General features: G+C 44.5%; 1 protein-coding gene across 2 annotated transcripts; it reads left to right on the top strand.

Annotated features, from left to right (window-relative positions):
- Positions 1–14,618: 14,618 nt before the first annotated feature.
- On the top strand, positions 14,619–19,172 carry LOC121559969. 2 transcript variants are annotated; one of them, XM_045216575.1, is made up of 17 exons: positions 14,619–14,656; positions 14,777–14,875; positions 15,044–15,121; positions 15,238–15,324; positions 15,406–15,504; positions 15,641–15,745; positions 15,996–16,094; positions 16,217–16,264; positions 16,387–16,467; positions 16,583–16,819; positions 17,047–17,105; positions 17,516–17,585; positions 17,673–17,762; positions 18,207–18,305; positions 18,433–18,516; positions 18,623–18,727; positions 18,891–19,172. In XM_045216575.1, exons 1-17 carry the CDS (start codon positions 14,621–14,623, stop codon positions 19,023–19,025), a joined length of 1,611 nt encoding a protein of 536 aa, XP_045072510.1. In that variant the 5' UTR covers positions 14,619–14,620; the 3' UTR covers positions 19,026–19,172. The 2 variants fall into 2 exon arrangements, with proteins under 2 accessions (XP_045072510.1, XP_041728940.2); XM_041873006.2 differs by lacking the exon at positions 18,207–18,305.
- The last annotated feature ends 355 nt before the right edge of the window (positions 19,173–19,527 follow it).

Genomic DNA, 19,527 nt, shown 5'->3' with positions numbered 1-19,527 from the left:
TTTGCAGGACAGAGCGTACTCACCAATTCTTTCCCTCTCACTGTTTATTCTCTTCCCCTGTCCCCCTTGCCCCTTATCGCTCTATATTTGTATCTGTTTATGCAACCTATCTTCCTTGGCCATGCATGTATGTGATAGAGACAGAGATCCTAATACTTTATGGGAATTAACCCTGTTCTTAGAATCAGCACTGTAGAACATAGCGTGTATAATAAGTATAGTGTTAATTGCAGTGTAGCCTAGGTTGCCTCTGGCTCAGTGGCGGCTGGTGAAAAATATTCTCGGTGGGGCTGTGCCATACTTTTTTTTTCCTGTAACCATCGCGATATATTTTAACACAAACTGCAGGACAGCAGTGCTCAGTGAAACATTCAGTAATTATTTAATGCCAATATTAAAAAGTTGAGGCATTCTTACACAAAAACATATTACACAAACCCAAGCCTTTCATTTGCATTTAAAGTGAACTTTTCACCATTGGTAGTAAACAGGCAACGCAACAGGCATGCTGTCAGAACAGAGTGGAAAGTGGACAATAACATGAAATTATTATAAAGTTTATAGGAAATCTTACACTGTATAAAAGGATGTATAATATAGAAATGGATATCAAGTGGATGAACTCAAACCTTTGACTGGAAGAATAGCATACAGTATTTTATGATCATACTAAATGTGACTAATTGTTAATGTGCTCCAGAACTGCAACAATTAATTGATACAAAACAACATATATACAGTAATATTAGCAAAGACACTATTAAGACTTTCTAGAGTACCATATATAACTGGATTTTTTTATGCTAAGGTCAACTATATACAAAGAAACATGCGGCCAGAGCTGCTCTGTGTGTGTGTGTCTGTCATCTTATTTGTACAGGAATTTTGCCCGTCTGTCCTTCTGAGTGGCAAACCTCTCAATGACCCTTTGATTAAAGTCAGGAATGTCCCTGACAAGTTTCTTCTCCATGGAGAGCATGGCCAGAGCGTTCAGGCGATCCTGTGTCATGCTGTTTCTCAGGAAGGTCTTGATCCTTTTCAGTGTAGAGAAGCACCTTTCTGACTCAGCAGTTGTCATGGGTGTGGTGATGAGGATCTTGAGGAGGCTGGCAGTCTCTGTGAAAGTGCTCTGAAGGTTGTTCTCCATGAAGAACTGGTACAGGGGCACTGCACCACTACAAGCCTTGAACTCACTGTTCTCATAGATGAGGGACAGTTCGGTTTTGAGCTTGGCCTTGTTCAACATGGGGTACGCCTCCACGGTTGTTTCAAGCGCTGTATCGGGGAACTTCACACTGTGTTGTGGGAACAACTCTCCGTGCAATAGTGTTGCGCTGATGAGGTGCTGGGTGAAGGAGAACCTCTCTTTGGCATGACTCAGGATGGTATCACATACCTGTAAAAGATACATCATCAGCTTTAATTTGCAATTAAGCTATTTTGATGCAAGTGATCCTGACTGACACATGCCTATGTCCAACTCAAGTATATGATTACCAAGGTGCTGATTGTTCAGGGTTTTGGCTACATACTACCAGGCCTGAAAAAAGTTATAGGGGGAAACACTGACAATTACATCACAACTTACCTCTATAGCCAACCTCTGTTGTTCTCCTGGTCCCAGCATCCTCCGTCGCTTGATGGGCTGTTGCTGCTCGTCAGATGCGCTGTCCCCACACAAAGAGGGAATTGAGGCCCTGGGTCCAAAAAAATAAAGTTTAATTTGATAACTTGCAATCAGACTTCTTAACTCACTGTAATTCCCCCTCAACACACAACCAGTGACTTTTATTTATATATATATATATATATATATATATATATATATATATATATATATATATATATATATATATATGACAGACAGACAGACAGACAGACAGATAGTGTGTATATACACACAAACTATGTCTAGTAACTGCTTTTAACCTGTGATGTACATAATTAACTGATGTTATTACGTTTTAAAGCCTTTTTCTATTACATTTGTGAGAGGGATGCAACATCATTTTGTTCTGCTGTGCACTTAGCAATAAAGTTAATCTTCAATAACAACTAGGCCTCTTCTAGAAATTGACCTGGTGGACACCTGAATAATTATTACAAACTGTGTAGTACTTTCCTGCATTATTATCAACGTCTGATTGTGTCTTCTCTTTCCTTTTAAAATACTAAAACAAATATAATTGTGACGGCTCTATGATAATCACTCACTTTGATGACCAGACACATTTAGGCTTTTAAACTGTTGTAAGTGAACTATTCATCTTTCTAACAACATCTTTATCAGCCAATAGTAAATATAGTTATTTACCTGATTGTTAGCATGCTGTCTGTGAACCTCTGGACAAGTGCTTTAATGAAGACAGGGTCGATGTTCCTCTTCTGCAGCTGGCTGAAAAGCATGTCCACATTTGGCATGATCTTGTGGAACAGTGCCAGGAAAAAACAGAAAGCCTCGTCTTCGAGCATCCTCACAAAGCCCCCCGCCTCTCTGACAGTCGGGGCATCAAAGTTCCCAGAGTCTCTGATGGTCTGGAAACACGTTAGGAGGTCATCCCTGTACTCGTACACAGTGTTTACAGCGCGACTGTGGAAGTTCCACCGTGTTGTAGAGGCTCTGGGAGTCTATGCGCAACCACTTCGTCAAGCACGGTGGTTCGCTTGGGAGACCTGGAGAAGAAAGCAGAAAATCCTGCAAGGTCGGAAAAGAAAGTGCCGATCCTGGGGATGCGTGAAGTAGCCTGCTGCATGATGAGGTTCAGCTGATGTGCATAGCAGTGGACGTAGTGCGCATTTTCGTACACATCCACTATTTTACGCTGCACTCCTGTTAGGCTATGGTTCAACCCAGCACTCAGAGAAACAAACACGACAAAGGGAGTGGAAGAAACAAAAATATTTAATAAAAGTTAAAATTGTCTTAGTCCAAAAACAACTGAAGTAAAGGAACAGAGTGGGCTAGTCGGCTCCGGAGGAAGGAGAGGCTGAGGCAGGCGGGCAGGCAGGCAGGCAGGCAGGCCGACAGGCAGGAAGGCAGGCAGGTTGGGAGGTATGTCCGAAACTAAAGACAAAACAAATGACAGGTTAAGGAGAGTGGAGAGCCAGGCTGAAGACAAAGACAAAATAACTTTACTGGTGAGCCAAGTTACCGCTCTGGTAAGAACAACGATCTGGCGCCGGTGGAGAGCCATGCCCCGGAATTAGTAGTGCAGGTTGATTAGAGAATAGGATGCAGCTGCGTAGGCAGGAATCACTGGAAACAACCCGCAGCTGCACAGGAGAGGCAGATCCTGAGCACGCCCCTGATCCACTCCAGACACACCCACATAAAGGGGACAAACACACATACAGATACAACAGACACAGAGGGGACAAAACAAGGAGGAAGGGAAACAGAAAAGGGAGAGACAAGCTGCCCACATAACAGTACCCCCCTCAATGGTCGCCACCTGGCGACCCACCAGGCCTGTCAGGGTTGTCGTGATGGAAGTCCGTGATCAACTGAGGATCCAACACAAAACGCTTAGGGACCCAAGACCTCTCCTCTGGTCCATAACCTTCCCAATCGACTAGGTATTGGAGACCCCTACCCCGCCTCCGAGAGTCCAGTAGCCTACTGACGGTGTAGGCCGGATGGTCGTCAATGAGACGAACAGGTGGAGGTGGAACAGCCGGCGGACACAAAAGGCTGGAGGACACAGGTTTCAGTTGGGAGACGTGGAAAGTAGGGTGTATCTTCATGGCTGAAGGCAACTTCAAACGAACCGCAGCGGGGTTAATGATGGACTCCACCACAAACGGACCCAGGTACCGAGGAGACAGCTTGCGTGATTTGGTACGAAGAGGTACGTTCTTAGAGCGACAGCCAAACCTCTTGACCAGGATGAAACACAGGTGCGGGAGTCCTGCTCCTATCCGCTGTCATCTTGTTCCTGTCGGTGGTCCGAGCAACGCTTCCCGAGCGTCGCGCCACACTCTCTGGCAGCGGCGGAGGTTCTCCTGAACCGAAGGAACAGCCAATTCCTTCTCCTGAGCAGGAAACAGAGGGGGTTGATAACCCATGGTAACTTCGAAGGGTGAAAGACCAGTGGCAGAGGTGGTGAGGGAGTTGTGGGCGTACTCTATCCAAGGCAGATGTTTGGCCCAGGATGATGGATGTTGAGCAGCCACACAACGAAGGGTTGCTTCGAGGTCTTGATTGGCTCTTTCTGTTTGACCGTTGGTCTGGGGATGAAACCCTGAGGACAGACTAACGGAAGCACCCAAAGCAGAACAGAAAACCTTCCAAACACGGGAAGTAAACTGTGGGCCTCTATCAGATACGATGTCCACAGGTATTCCATGGGGACGGAATACATGTTGGACTAGGAGGTCCGCTGTCTCACTGGCAGACGGTAATTTTGGTAATGCTATATAGTGGACAGATTTAGAGAATCTGTCCACAATGGTAAGTATAGTATCATTACCTTCAGACTTGGGTAGGCCGGTGACAAAATCCATGGCTATGTGGGACCAGGGACGGCTGGGAACTGGGAGGGGTAGCAGCAGCCCCGAAGGGGACTGATGGGAGGCTTTGCCCCGAGCACAGGTTGAACAGGCTGCCACAAAAGCCCGAACGTCAGTTTCCATTGAAGGCCACCAAAAATGTCTCCTAAGCAGCGTCAACGTGCGTCTCATCCCAGGGTGACCAGCAAAACGGGAGGTGTGAATCCACTGCAACACCTGAGACCGGACCGTCTCGGGAACAAAGAGTAGGTTGGGAGGTCCATCACCCGGTCCCGGGTCCGTGGCAAGTGCAGTCTTCACAAGAGACTCGATCTCCCACTGAACAGCCGCCACGACGCATGAGGAAGGCAGGACTGCCTCAGGCTCGCTGGTCTCCGAAGGGTCAGCAAACTGGCGGGACAAAGCATCTGGTTTAACATTTCTTGACCCCGGTCTGTATGTAAGAATAAAGTTAAACCTACTAAAAAACAGGGCCCATCTGGCTTGGCGTGAGTTGAGTCTCTTAGTGGCTTGGATGTAAGCCAAGTTCTTGTGGTCTGTCCAGACCACAAACGGCAGTTCAGCTCCATCCAGCCAGTGCCGCCATTCTTCCAGTGCTAGCTTGACCGCCAGCAGTTCTCGGTTTCCAACGTCGTAATTCCGTTCTGTGGGTGACAATTTTTTGGAGAAAAAAGCACAGGGGTGAAGCTTTTGGTCAGTGGGGGAGCGCTGGGAGAGGACGGCTCCCACACCTGAGTCCGACGCGTCCACCTCCACAACAAACTGCAGAGAGGTATTGGGGTGTATCAACACAGGGGAGGTGGAAAACAGTTCCTTCAAAACCCCTACCGCCTGCTCCGCCTCAGGGGACCACAGAAAAGGGACTTTTGGGGATGTGAGTCTAGTAAGGGGTGCCACCACTTTACTAAAACCCTTAATGAACCTACGGTAGAAGTTAGCAAAGCCCAAAAATCGTTGAAGTTGCTTACGGGTGGTGGGTATGGGCCATTCCGTCACTGCCCGGATCTTCTCGGGGTCCGCCTTCACCTGCCCGCTCTCAATGATGAAACCAAGGAACGATGTAGACTGTTTGTGGAACTCACACTTCTCTGCTTTGACATACAGCTTGTTTTCCAAGAGCCGTTGAAGGACTTGACGGACGTGTGACTCATGCTCCTCGGGTGACTTGGAAAAAACAAGAATATCATCCAGGTATACAAAGACAAAACGGTTCAAAAATCCCTAAGAACATCGTTCACCATGGCTTGGAAAACAGCAGGGGCGTTTGAGAGCCCAAAGGGCATGACCAAATACTCAAAATGTCCCAGTGGAGTGTTGAAAGCGGTTTTCCACTCATCTCCCCTTACGGATCCGGACAAGGTGATAAGCGTTCCTGAGGTCGAGCTTGGAGAAAACTGTGGCGCCATGCAGAGGTTCAAAAGCAGAGTTGATGAGTGGAAGGGGATACTTGTTTTTAACAGTTATGTTGTTTAAACCCCTGAAATCGATACAGGGGCGTAACGACTTGTCCTTCTTTTCCACGAAAAAGAAACCTGCACCCAAAGGAGACGACGAGGGACGGATTATGCCCGAGACCAGAGAATCACCAATGTACTGCTCCATTGCCTCTCTTTCCGGTCGGGACAGATTGTATAAGCGACTAGAGGGCAAGGGAGCACCAGGAAGCAGTTCAATAGGGCAATCATAAGGCCTATGTGGTGGTAGAGACAGAGCCTTGTCCTTACTGAAAACCTCCGCTAAGTCATGGTATTCTTTGGGGACAGATGACAGATCAAGAGGAGCTGAGGGATGAGTTGGGTTACACTTAGTGGGGGGAACCGCTGACCTAAGGCACTCTGAATGGCAGTTAGTGCTCCAACTGAGAATGGTGTGACGTGTCCAATCAATTTGTGGGTTGTGAAGAGCCAACCAGGGGAAGCCAAGGATTAGGGAGGTAGCTGAGCCAGACATAACTCTTAGCTGAATGCTTTCACAATGATTGCCAGAAATCACTAGGGGAAACGGGGGTGGTTTGATGAGTTATCTCCGCGAGGAGGCGCCCATCAAGGGCTGTGACCCGAATGGGGGTAGGTAGTGGCTCCATGGGGATACGAGCTTGTGTAACGAACTGGTGGCTAATAAAGTTGTCTTCTGCACATGAGTCTATGAGAGCTGAGAGTGGCAGGGAATGACTCTGGAAACGTAAGGTTACAGGTACTTGTAATCGGGGAATGATGGGTTCAGGATCTAACTCTGGGCTCGCAAGTAGACCCACCGTTACGAGCGAGCCTTGTCTTTTGGCCGCTTAGGGCATGTAGCCAGAATGTGTGTGGCGTCTCCACAGTACAGGCACTCACCCGCCTGGAGGCGCCGTTGCCGTTCTGCTGGAGGTAGTCGAGCTCGACCCACTTGCATAGGTTCCTCCTCTGTGCTCGGGATGGAATCAGGAATAAGAAGCTGCCGGCTCCGGGAGGCGAGACTCGAGTGGTTGAAGGCTGGGGAACTCGTCCTCCTAGATGCGGCCGACCGCCTCTCTCCCGACGCCTCTCCCGCAACCGGTTGTCTAGCTTAATGGACAGGGAAACGAGAGAATGTAAATCATGTGGCTCGTCACGAGCAGCCAGTTCATCCTTAATGGCTTCATTCAAACCGTTTAGAAATGCTCCTTGAAGTGCCACATTGTTCCACTTGGAGTCCGCTGCCAAAGTCCAGAACTCAATAGAGTACTCAGCCACACTGTTAGAACCCTGCCTCAAATTAAAAAGTATCTTGGAGGAATTACCCACATGGTCAGGATGGTCAAAAACAGTCTTCAATTTAGCAGAAAAATCAGCGAAAGTCAATCCAGTCAAAGTTTGATTTGAGCACACAGCCTCAGCCCAAACCAGAGCTCTCCCTCTTAACAGCCCCAGAACATAATGTACCTTAGAGGAATCAGTAGAAAATGACAGTGGTCTCTGCCGAAAAATCAAGTCACACTGAAGCAAAAATCCCGGCACTTGTCCAATTCTCCATTGAACGGTTCAGGCGACGTGACAGGGGGTTCCCGATGGAACGAAGCCTGCATCATGTCCGAGGAACCAACTTGGGGTGCATCAAACTGGGGGTCAGAGAGAGATGGAGAACTGATAACAGACAATTTAGAGACTTGTGTAGTTAACTGAGTCACCTGGTTCAGCAGTTGATGATTATTTTCCAAAAGAGTCCGAATCAGTTGGTCATGCTGTCCTAGCAACGTTCCTTGAGCCTGGATAGCTTGTTGGAAGCTGTCTTCGTTTGCCCCGTGCTGTCTCTCTGTTGGGTCCGGGGCCAGATCGTTCTGTTAGGCTATGGTTCAACCCAGCACTCAGAGAAACAAACACGACAAAGGGAGTGGAAGAAACAAAAATATTTAATAAAAGTTAAAATTGTCTTAGTCCAAAAACAACTGAAGTAAAGGAACAGAGTGGGCTAGTCGGCTCCGGAGGAAGGAGAGGCTGAGGCAGGCGGGCAGGCAGGCAGGCAGGCAGGCAGGCCGACAGGCAGGAAGGCAGGCAGGTTGGGAGGTATGTCCGAAACTAAAGACAAAACAAATGACAGGTTAAGGAGAGTGGAGAGCCAGGCTGAAGACAAAGACAAAATAACTTTACTGGTGAGCCAAGTTACCGCTCTGGTAAGAACAACGATCTGGCGCCGGTGGAGAGCCATGCCCCGGAATTAGTAGTGCAGGTTGATTAGAGAATAGGATGCAGCTGCGTGAGGCAGGAATCACTGGAAACAACCCGCAGCTGCACAGGAGAGGCAGATCCTGAGCACGCCCCCTGATCCACTCCAGACACACCCACATAAAGGGGACAAACACACATACAGATACAACAGACACAGAGGGGACAAAACAAGGAGGAAGGGAAACAGAAAAGGGAGAGACAAGCTGCCCACATAACAACTCCGCCGGTGGCTCCCCTCATCACACTTGCTCCGTCGTAAGCCTGGGCAATAAGTTTGGCCTTTTGTCCATGTGAGAGTATGGTGCTGAGCCTCTCCAGCAGCGCTGTAGCGATGGTGTCGGCGGTTGCGTTCTCGATCAAAATGAACTCGAAAAACGCTCTTGGACGTTACTTTTAGCATCGATGTAGCGTATCACAAGCACCAACTGGCAGTGGGTGGAAACGTCAGTCGTCTCGTCAGCTTGAATGGCGATAAAATCAGCACTCTTTACTTCCTCCAGGATGTAATCCTTAAGCACTGACAGCATACAGTCCAACAGCTCGTTCTGTATCGTCTTTGACGTGCCCTTAAAAACGGTAGCTGTCTTCAGGTGCTCCTCCAGCACACTGTCGAGGGAGGCAACAAAATCCACTAAGCCCCGGAAAATGCCGGGGTTGTCCGAGGAGTCAGTCTCCTCGTGCCCACGCAAGGCCAACTCAAAAGCCCCACAGAACTTCACACAATCGATAATTTTGGATAGAATGTGCCTGTTTTTATCCACCTCCTCATTGTGTTTCCTCACCGCAATCCTGTGGCCGTCATCCAGCTGCGTAGCAATGTTCACCCTTCCTAATACAGCTAACTTTACAGAGTTGTCCATGTGTGCCCTGGTGTTCTCATGTTTCTTTACCTTCTCTGACAGGTGCTTCATATCCCTCACTCCGGTACCTGTCCATGCTGAATCTGACCCCGTCGTTTTAAAAAGCAAGCACGGAAAGCAAAATAAAGCATTAGCATCAGTGCACCCAGCTAGCCAAGCCTTCCTGGTGTACCAGCTACGGGAGAAGCTGCGCATATACTGCTTCCCTTTCTCGCTAGCCTGCTGTCTGATTGAGAGGTCAGGTTGATCTGGGCCCAGCTCTTTCACCCGAACTTTCTCTGACAAAGTTCTCCTCTCAAACGGATCTTGGAGGAGAGATTTCACCGAGTTAGGGTTGGGTCTTGGAGGAGTAACGTTTGCGCTCGCCATTGTCGTCTAGTAAAAATGGCGCCACTGGAGCCCGGTCCTTATTTTATCAGGGGCGAGCTTGGGGCGATAAAATAATCGCCCTCCTTGGATTCGATTTAAGATCGCTGATTGGCTACATTTTATGTCATACATTCATATCTTAAATTAGCAATTGGCTTAACTGCTACGTAGACCCGCCTCCTCGGGGCACTTTCTGTATCGCCCAGAGCTGACGAGGCGTTTGACAGGCAGAGGAAAGGTTGCGAATATGATTTTCTATCATATCTTACACATATTACTGTGTGCATTCCATATTTCAAACACACAAATATTGACATACTGATGTTTTTATTATTATTATTATTTTATTTTTATTTTATTTTTTTATTTTTTTAAAATAATTTTATTTAAGGGGGCGGCGCCCTAGCGCCCTCTATCGGCCAGCCGCCACTGCTCTGGCTATGAATGTTTCTGTACTTGTATCAGTCAATTTTTGGCTAATAACATAGACCTAACAATTATTGTAAATGTGTGTTTACCTTGTGTTATAATAACCTATTTTCAATATAAATGATAGGACTGACTGAAAAGCTGACTTCCTCCATTATAGGCTCCTGGTTGTAATTATTACATGTGTAAGCCCACAACAGCATTGCTGTTAGATAGCTTCATTTATTTAGTTAGCTATACGAAATTAATAATAGCCTAAAACGTATATTAGCTGTATGGCTAGCTTTATTCAAAATAGCAGAACATACCTGCCAGGCGACAAGTCAGCTCTCCCGCGCTGCCTCTCTTTAGCGAAAATCGTCATGCAGACTTGTGCCCTCATGGAGATTCCGTGCAGTGGATAATTAATACTGAGGTATTAATTTGTGATACTTCACTAGGCTAAAACAAGGTTTACTCGTTCATTCGTGTCGGTCAACCACTGAAAACATAAATGTGTCAAACTTTGTCTGCCTCTTCTTATCCATTTGGTGGAATTTCAACCATGCTCCGTCTTCTCTGCTTCCCACCCCTCCTCGTGCACTTCTCCAATCCTCCCTCTCAGTCTCACAACAAGAGGATAATGCTAGTGTCTCGTTTCCCCTAGCAACCAGTTGCTATAGGAATATTCCTTAGTAATTCAAAGTGTTGATGATGATGATGATGAAGAGTCCAGATGTGTGACCACGATAGTTAGATTAGGCTAGTTATTCAATCAAACACATTTATTTTACAATTATAGACCCCTAACCTAGGAAGAAATGTGTCTCTTATAAACGTATGTGTGCAGTTACAGGTAGCATACTCCAAAAACTAGAGAAAATTCGACAAAAAATATATTAAATCCACCTTTTGCACAGTCCTCGGCATTTTAGCTGTGCACATCTCACATTTCCCAACACCGTTGCAGTAACTAGTCGTTTCTATGCGAAGCGGCTGCGGCCGCTTGTAGAAGTAGCCTTAATGACAGCACTTCCCACAGTGCGACCAAAAGAAAGATCTACACATATGAAAGCGGTATTTATCGCTCAATACAAAAAGTGGATTTAATATTTTTCTGAATATTCTCTGTTTTTTGGAGTTCCACCTGCAACTGCACACAGATGTTCATAAGAGACAAGTTTCTTCCGAATCGAGAACAAAGAAACTATCGCCAAGGTTTGTAGAAAAATATCCTGATTATGGTAAACAGCAGCCTATGCAAGATCTCAGTTGAGCTTTAGCTCTGCCACTGAGGTTCGTGTTTACATGGCTATCTAGCAGTAATGTTAAAGGCTACTGGCTTTGATTCAGTTAGTCTACTGGGAGGAGAAGATTTGTCTTTCCCCAGGATACCCTTGCTTGTGGAGATAATGCTAGCAACCGAATGCTTTAATAAAGGATGAAGGTATAGTAGACCCAAGTAGCCTATTGTAAACTGTAACACATCTCACAATTAGAGTAACATGCAATTTTATCATTGGGGACATCACACTTTGTGCTATAGAGTATAGACTGTTGGGTTTAACAACATTTCCAAAACTCCATACCTGATCATAGGCTTTTGTTTTGAAATGTGTATGCCAGTAATGTTAATTTTATCACCAGCACTTTTGGAACCATAGCACCACTGTAGCTATATAATCCAACCACCTTGACTGATGACTGTCAATTCCTGCTGGAAGTTTCTAACTTTCACAGACTAACCAACCTTTTCTAACTTTCACAGACTGACCAAACTTTTTTCACAAACGTTTTTAGAGTAAGATTGTTGGTCATGAAGATGTCCCTTTCCTAAAATACTGTAGCAAACAAGGGGCGGGGAAGCGAACCCAGGTTACATGCGTGAAAGGCGCATGCTCCAACAGATTTAACCCACTTGGTCAGAATTGTAATGTGGCTCACTGTATTAGCGAGGATCACTACACCGTTTCGACCACTTTGACCACCAATATGCAGCCTACAGTTTTTTAGAGAGACAATAGATTTGTGGGAGTCCTTCGTAATTAAAACACTAACCAGCCGTAACATACGCATTCGATTTCTATTGTCTGCCATTTTCTTTTAGCCTCTGATTACTTTTATCTCCTAATGAAGATTTGTGTTGGTGTACTGGTTTTCCTCAACAGCCACCCTCTTTGGATGTATTATTGTTGCCGGCTGTACAGCCAGAGCTTGTGTGCTCGCCCAGGGTTTCAATTTTAGTCTATTTTAGGATTAGGGTTATGTCATGAAACGTGGGCTACTAGGCCCTACATTATAAATATGACACAATCAGCATTTCACTTTGGATATGAATAATCCAAATTATCAATCAGTTATCAAAACGCTCAGATATAACCACCAGGGCAGGAGGGCGAAGAGATGAGAAGAGTAGGCTATCTCAGCTGATTTATGCAGGAGATTTAAAATAATAATGTAAAACATATCTGTAGGCTTTTTAGTAACTATTTGAATGATGTTTTAGTCCAATGCATGTTGGTTGAACGCTTTGACACCTTGAACGTGAAAGTGAGTGGTTCAGTGAGTGTCTCCGCCTAGAACATCACAGAGCTGATGAACGCAGCAACGTTCTTTTTCAGAACCATGGCGAGCGCATTGTGACGCTGTCCCTTCTACTCCTACTCAGAGCCATAGATACAGTATTTTCTAAATGGTTATACTCCTACTGTTCTCTAAACAATGGTTTCATAGTTTACAATTGTATAAACTCCCAAATCATGCTCAAAATTCAATTTAATTGATGTCACTGTTGAGTGTTTTTTAATCAGTTTGATAAACATGTTTATCCCATTGTGACATAGCCAACCATGACTTATGGAAGACTTTGACGTATTAATGGTCCCTATAAAACCCTGTAATTCTAAGAAAGAATTGTCAGATGGTTTTGAACTCAGTCAAAATCACTGCAGTATGTAGAGCGATAATGAGTAGGTCTATGTTCAGTCGTTTGTTGACAGCGACCCCGCTGAGATTCCTCCGCGAGAGGCCGCTTCTGAGTGCAGCTGGCCTGTTGTTTGCGACCGGTTCGGCAGTCTACTTTTATAGCAAATATTACGGTATCGGTGAGGATGCACTGGCCACCGTGGAGAGCGTGGACCGTGTTGTCACGGTTGAGGAGGGTAAGTTTACATATTTGACAATGTCTAAATAGTAATAGTCCCAAATGCCACCCAATACCCTATTTCTTATTTTGACCAGGACCCATAGTTCTATGGTTAAAAGGCGCTGGTCAAAAGTAGTGCACTAAATAGGGAATAGGGTGTCATTTAGGTAGCAATCATGGTGATTACATTTTTTATAGTGTAGCCCTAGATTAAAAACAACAAACAAACTTGCTCCTTTGAAACCAAACCGTTGCTTTAGGTTTAATTGAACATGTTGGTACATTATGCAGACACATAAATACATTTGATGTCATACAATATAAAACACAAGTAAATATATGATCAGCCTAACTACATGGACAGATGTCTGGTGTCTTGTAGCTAGTATTTCTTAAACTTAGAGAAAACAATCCTTTATTGTTTTTCATAAAGATAATGATCCCACCCTGGAGCAGGAGGACCCAGTCCTTGTTCAGGTAAGAATGCTGCAGGCCTATCAATAGCTTGGGTGCCAGTCTTTCTGCTCTCTTGCCAATTCCATCGTGGCAATATGATATTGGCATCACAATCCCATAAGGAGTGGACAGAGAGCTGAAACAGACTGGCACCCAGGCTATAACAATACTGCTTCATTAGCAGGATTGGTTCAATAACAATCTGTCATTCAAACTGTCATTTTACTGACTCATAAATTGATCCTGATTTTCTTCCTTAGTATGTGGTTGAGGAGGTTGGGCACCGGCCCTGTCTGGCTTTAATCCCTTGGTCTGGACCTCTGTGGGTTCCCAGCTCTGTAAGTCCATCCATTCTGATACTCTTTGGTCTTCTCTCTGGTCTTAAAACTGGTTTATGTACTTTAAACATAAACATGACGTTTTCTGAAGAACAATATGGAAATACATTTCTGTAAACATTTTCCCTATTTTTTTATAACTGCAGCCAACATATTACCTTACCCATGCTGGGAGGATGCTGGTGAGAGAGCTGGCATTGTTAAACACGCAGGTAACCATGCAGATTATTGGACAAAGCTCATCTGATCTAATAGGCAGGATTACCTTCAGTATCCACTACGGTAGTGAAATACTTTGATGTTCGTTCCCTCATTTTCTCACAGATTTTCACAATGGAGCAGCCCATTATAATCAATTTCACTCCTGCTAGGAGGATGGTATGGGAGGAACTGTCCTCTCAAAATGAACAGGTAGCCATTCATATGCAGGTACCTCAGATGTTTCCTTAACCTTTCAACACAGACCTGTGTAGTGTCTCAGAATCTATCATGCAGTAGCCTCCTCTTGTGATCCTCCCTATAGCAGTCTGTCAGACCTATAGGCTACCTGTCTATCATTCAAACTGACTTTTAATTTGATCCTGTCTTGTTCCTTAGTATGTGGATGAGGAGGTTGGGCAGCGGACCTGTCTGGCTTTAATCCCTTGGTCTGGTCCTCTGTGGGTTCCCAGCTCTGTAAGTCCATCCATTCTGATACTCTTTGGTCTTTAGACTGGTTTATGTAGCTTAAACATAAACATGATGCTTTCTGTAGAACAATATGAAAATACATTTCTGTAAACATATTCCCTATTTTTGTAATAGTCTGTAACACTGCAGCCAACGTATTACCTTACCCATGCTGGACGGATGCTGGTGAGAGAGCTGGCAGTGTTAAACACACAGGTAACCATGCAGATTATTGGACAAAGCTCATTTTATCTAATTGGCAGGATTACCTTCAGTATCTACTATGGTAGTGGGATACTTTGATGCCCTTAAAACTGTTCCCTCATTTTCTTACAGATTTGCAAGATTGAGCAGCACATTTTCATCTCTCGTGCTGGCATGATGGTATTGGATGAACTGTCCTCTCAGCTTGAAGAGGTAGCCATTCATCTGCAGGTACTTCAGACATGTTCTTAACATTTATATCTCAGACCTGTGTATTTCAACTATTATCATTGCAGTGGCCTCCTCTTGCAATCTTTCCCTATGCCAATATTTTACTCCTATACAGTACCAGTCTATCATTCAAACTGACTCTTAAATTGATCCTGTCTTGTTCCTTAGTACGTGGATGAGGAGGTTCGGCAGCAGCCCTGTCTGGCTTTAATCCCTTGGTCTGGACCCTTGTGTGTTCCTATCTTTGTGAGTCTATCCATTCTGATACTCTCTGGTCTCTAGAGGATATTAAAGATTAACATCAAGTCACTAGTTTTCTATAAAACCACATAATGAAAAAACATATTCCCTTGTCTTCATAGCCTGTCTTCTCCAAGGCCAAACCAGTCTACTACCTCACTCGTGCTGGGAGAATGCTGGTAACAGAGCTTGCAGTGTTAAACACACAGGTAACCAAACACATTATTAACCAAAGCTCATCTGATCTTATAGGGAGAATTTACTTTACCCTGTTCCCTTTTTTTTCACAGACTTCCAAATTGGTTATTGAGGAGTCTACCATTCACCTCACTGAAGCTGGGAGGCTAGTGCTTGACCAACTGTCAGCACCTTCAGATAGCCATTCACAGGTAGTCAATCACATTATTAGACAGTCATAGCTGATTAGTAATAGTACACATTACCATGTCCTCTATCTCCACAATTGTGTGTCTTATTAATCACAGAGCAATCTCTATAATTAGGGGGATGTCTTTGTTTTTTCAGCCAAATAGGGAAGACTCTGGTTTTCCCTATGAGAAGTTGCAGCTGGTTGGGAACTGGGGTTCGTTTCATTTCCATTACTGGAAGATCCATTATAGACGAGTGCAGGTACTTCAGACATATTCTTAACATTTATGAACACACCTGTGTATTTGAACTCCCAATTGTCTCTGGGTTTTCTTTTGTATGTCTGTCCCTAATTGAAACCTAGGGGAAACTTGTCGTACGAACATCATGTGGGCTCTATATCACTGCCAGGGATTATACTCAGAACTGAAATCGCCTGCCAAATGTTATAGACATCTACAGCTAACATATAGAGAGAGGTCTGGAGACTGAAGGAGTTTTTTCTTTATAGCAAAATGAAGAGGACATGCATCACCTGTGCATTGTGAGGGGAGTGGAGAAGCAGCTGTGGTGGAGCAGAGTCATCCAGGAAAAAATCCTGGACCCATGGGTGAGAGATTCTCAACTGGTCTTTCGTCTCAAATGCACCTGATTTGTGTCAAATGACGCACATGCTATAGGTCTACTTATATTTCCTGGATGAAATGTAATGTTTCTCTGTCTCTTTTAAAGGGTCTCGTCCAGGTGGTCCTCACCAACAACAAGGTGACTGGTATTAAGGTACAGTCAGGCAATTTTTCACAGAAAAAATTTAAAGTGGCAAATGTCCATTTACCTATTTGAATAAATACATGTTGACAGAAAATGAAATTACACGTTCTAATCTCTTGCCTCATTTTTAGTTCCTTGGTAGAAGGATCCATGGACTCATGTCCTGCCTCGTCAAGAGGAGGTCTGAGTTCACCTATTATGAGGATGCCCAGGTACACCCCGTTGTTTCTCTGTGTTATGATTTATTTCAGTGTTTGGTTGAGGGGTTTTTCAATATGGTGGTTTTCAGTGTTGGGCTGACAGTGTCACATGTTGTGTGTTAAACAGCAGGTGGATATCTCCACCACAGTGGAGGGGTACCAGGAGAGGGGGGATGAGATGATGGCATATCAGTTCTCCACCTCTGACATCATCACCACCCCTCATGAGCCGTCCTCTGGCTCCTCTCACCAGTCCCCCCAGAATTCTCCGCCTCCCCCTTTCCCTTCCGATTCCCCTCCCAGTCCCCCTCCACCTTACCACTCCACCCAGGACCAGGACCAGACCCCTGACAGCACTCCTCAGGTAAAACTCTTTCTACAGTCAATAATTCTTATTTCATTTGTACTTGTGTGTACAGGTGTGTGTCATTGTTTTGGTATCGATAGGTTTGTGTTGTCTGTCAAGGGTCAAGTTGTTAGGTCAAGATGAAAGTATTGTTATGATGTCACTGAATGTTTTGTCTGCTTCAGTTGATGTTGCAGGTGAAATGCAGTTTAGTAGAGTTTAAGTTAATGTGATGTCTGTTTTAGGAGTTTGAGGAGGAGTTTGTGGAGGAGCAAAATAATGCTGCAGATGTGCCCCAGTTGCGGTGGGTTCGCTTTCATGTGTTCATCTATAGTAAAAACCTTTGCTTTGAAATAATCTGCCCAATATTGTAGTTATACAGATGTAGGATCTTAATTTGAGACAGTTTGCTACAGCAGGAAAATAATCCTGCAGCAACAGGATACATTTTTCGTTAGGGCAAATCGAGTCTAAAATTTCAAAGTGGAAATTACAAACTTGAAAATTCCAAATACGCTACAAGTTTGCATTTCCTGCCGTGCAGGAAAATTCTCAGCAACAAAAGAGTGATCAAATTAAGATCCTACATTGGTATGGTCTTTCTGAATCCTGCAGTTATAATATAGGCTAACATAAAATGATTTCTTAATTTCATGGCACTGATGTTTTAGCTTCTTAGGTTGAACATTTGTTATTGAACATTTCTATTTACAGGCGTTACTTTGAAAACCAAGGGACAACCAACTTCTCTCTGAGGCTGGCCGGTATCAGACGTGCTATGGAGGTGAGAAAATGTGAATTTAGCACCTTTTGTATTTCACTTCATGAACATTTCTGGACTATTTGTAAATGTACTGTCTTGTTCTCACAGGCTCTGACATCCTCAGACAGTACCTCCCTCAATTACCTCACCCACGCTGGGAGGATGGTGTTGAGTGGACTATCCGAGCTCAACCAGCAGGTAACCAATTACATAATTGTGCAACGTTCATCAGACCAGATATATAGTTCCCACTGGGCACAGATGTCATTTCAACGTCTCGTTTTGATTTACATTTGGTTGAGTTGTCAACTAATGTGAATTCAATTTGAAATCCCCCAAAAATTAACGTAATTGGATTTAGGTTAAAAGACGAAATTCCCTTACGTTGATGACTTCTTTCAAATCCAATCAGTTTCCCACTTTGATTCAACATCATCACATTGACATTTTTTATTGATACAACATTGATTCAACCAGTTCTTGCACAGTGGGTTACCTTTAGGCAACAGTGATTCATAGGGTTTAGTTGAAAAGTTTCAACGTCATACTAGCCAAACAATCGGAGGCCCTTTGAATTACAGACCTGAATCTTTGAGTTTATGATCTAAGTTTTAAGGAATTTTATGATTGTTTTGTTTTGAGGATGTGAGGCAGTTTCAGCAGGCCTACGACCTACTGGTGAACTTCATTAATGAGCCAGCAAACAGGGAGCGACTAGAGCAGGAGATGGCTCTCGTAGGAGTAGGTCTACATGCAAGCTTGAGCGTTAGCTGCAGGCACCGTCTTCTCATCTAACATCTACTCAATGAGACTTTCTAAAGTGCTTGTCAATGAAGATTATGTAATTATCCTATTTGTTTGACTTCAGATCGACCGCATCAACTTCGCAGATGTTTTTTATGAATTCATTCTACTAAGCCTTCTAGAAGGAAAGACATCTCTTCCTATATCTGTAAGTGGCCCTAAGAATGGAACATCCTGTTGTTTATCTATGCTATACACACTGTTGTCATATCAGATCTGTAGACACTCACTCATGTCCCCTGTTCCTTCTCCAGGAGCCTGGTAGCTTCCTTTATCTGCTCCTGCAAGTCATAATGAGGATTGACCCTCCTGGAGGAGCCTGGACAGAGGCTGCTGAGAACTTCTACCTCCTCGTTAAGGTACATTTGTTTGTTTCTCTCTCTCTCTCTCTCTCTCTCTCTCTCTCTCTCTCTCTCTCTCTCTCTCTCTCTCTCTCTACTCTCTCTACTCTCTCTACTCTCTCTCTCTCTACTCTCTCTACTCTCTCTCTCTCATAGTTGATGATGTGTCTATTGTCAACAGGGCCAGATGAAGGTATGGCTAGAATCCATCTTCAACCTCAATGACTCAATCTATGAAAGCCCAGAGAGGCTCTCGGGGGAGGTGATGAGGAATCTAGAAATACAGGTTGAGTTCCTGCTGTCCAGCCTGGATTAAGGTTCCCAAACTGAGCTGAGGGGCCCATCACAAAATAAAGTGTTTTGCATTTAAACATTATCTGTCAATCGTAAACAAATGTTACATCATGTGTAGGGGAGAGTGGGGTAAGTTGAGCCATTTTTTACATTCAGCATCACTCTGTCAAGGGAAATATATTATTCTTTCAAAAATATACAGTATCTGTCACGACTTCCTCCGAGGCTGCCCCTCTCCTTGTTCGGGCAGGCTTCGGCGTTTGTCGTCACCGGCCTTCTAGCCACTGCCGCTCCTCATCTCATCATTCCATTTGTTTTGTCTTGTTTATTACACACACCTGGTTCATATCCCCTCATTAGTACCTGTATAAGTGTTCCCTCTGCCCCCTTGTCTTTGTGTGTGATTGTTTATTGTGGAGGAGAGAGAAGCTCGGTGGAGCTCCATGTATTTTGTATCGCTGGGAATATTCCCTGTGTGCCTTGTATTTTCCACTGCCCCTGTTTTGCGCACTGGAGTGTTTTTA

The sequence above is a fragment of the Coregonus clupeaformis genome, unplaced genomic scaffold (genome assembly GCF_020615455.1).
Source record: "Coregonus clupeaformis isolate EN_2021a unplaced genomic scaffold, ASM2061545v1 scaf0743, whole genome shotgun sequence".
Lineage (NCBI taxonomy): Eukaryota > Metazoa > Chordata > Actinopteri > Salmoniformes > Salmonidae > Coregonus > Coregonus clupeaformis.
The sequence above is the reverse complement of the archived record's forward strand: the minus strand, read 5'-3'. Positions and strand labels throughout refer to the sequence as shown.

Bases quoted from the DNA above. Each gene is read 5' to 3' on its own strand.
- LOC121559969 (XM_045216575.1), top strand. From the start codon at position 14,621: ATGCTGGTGAGAGAGCTGGCAGTGTTAAACACACAG. The intron at 16,095-16,216 runs GTGAGAGATTCT...TCTCTTTTAAAG, and splicing joins AAAAAATCCTGGACCCATGG to GGTCTCGTCCAGGTGGTCCT. The intron at 17,106-17,515 runs GTGGGTTCGCTT...TTCTATTTACAG, and splicing joins GCAGATGTGCCCCAGTTGCG to GCGTTACTTTGAAAACCAAG.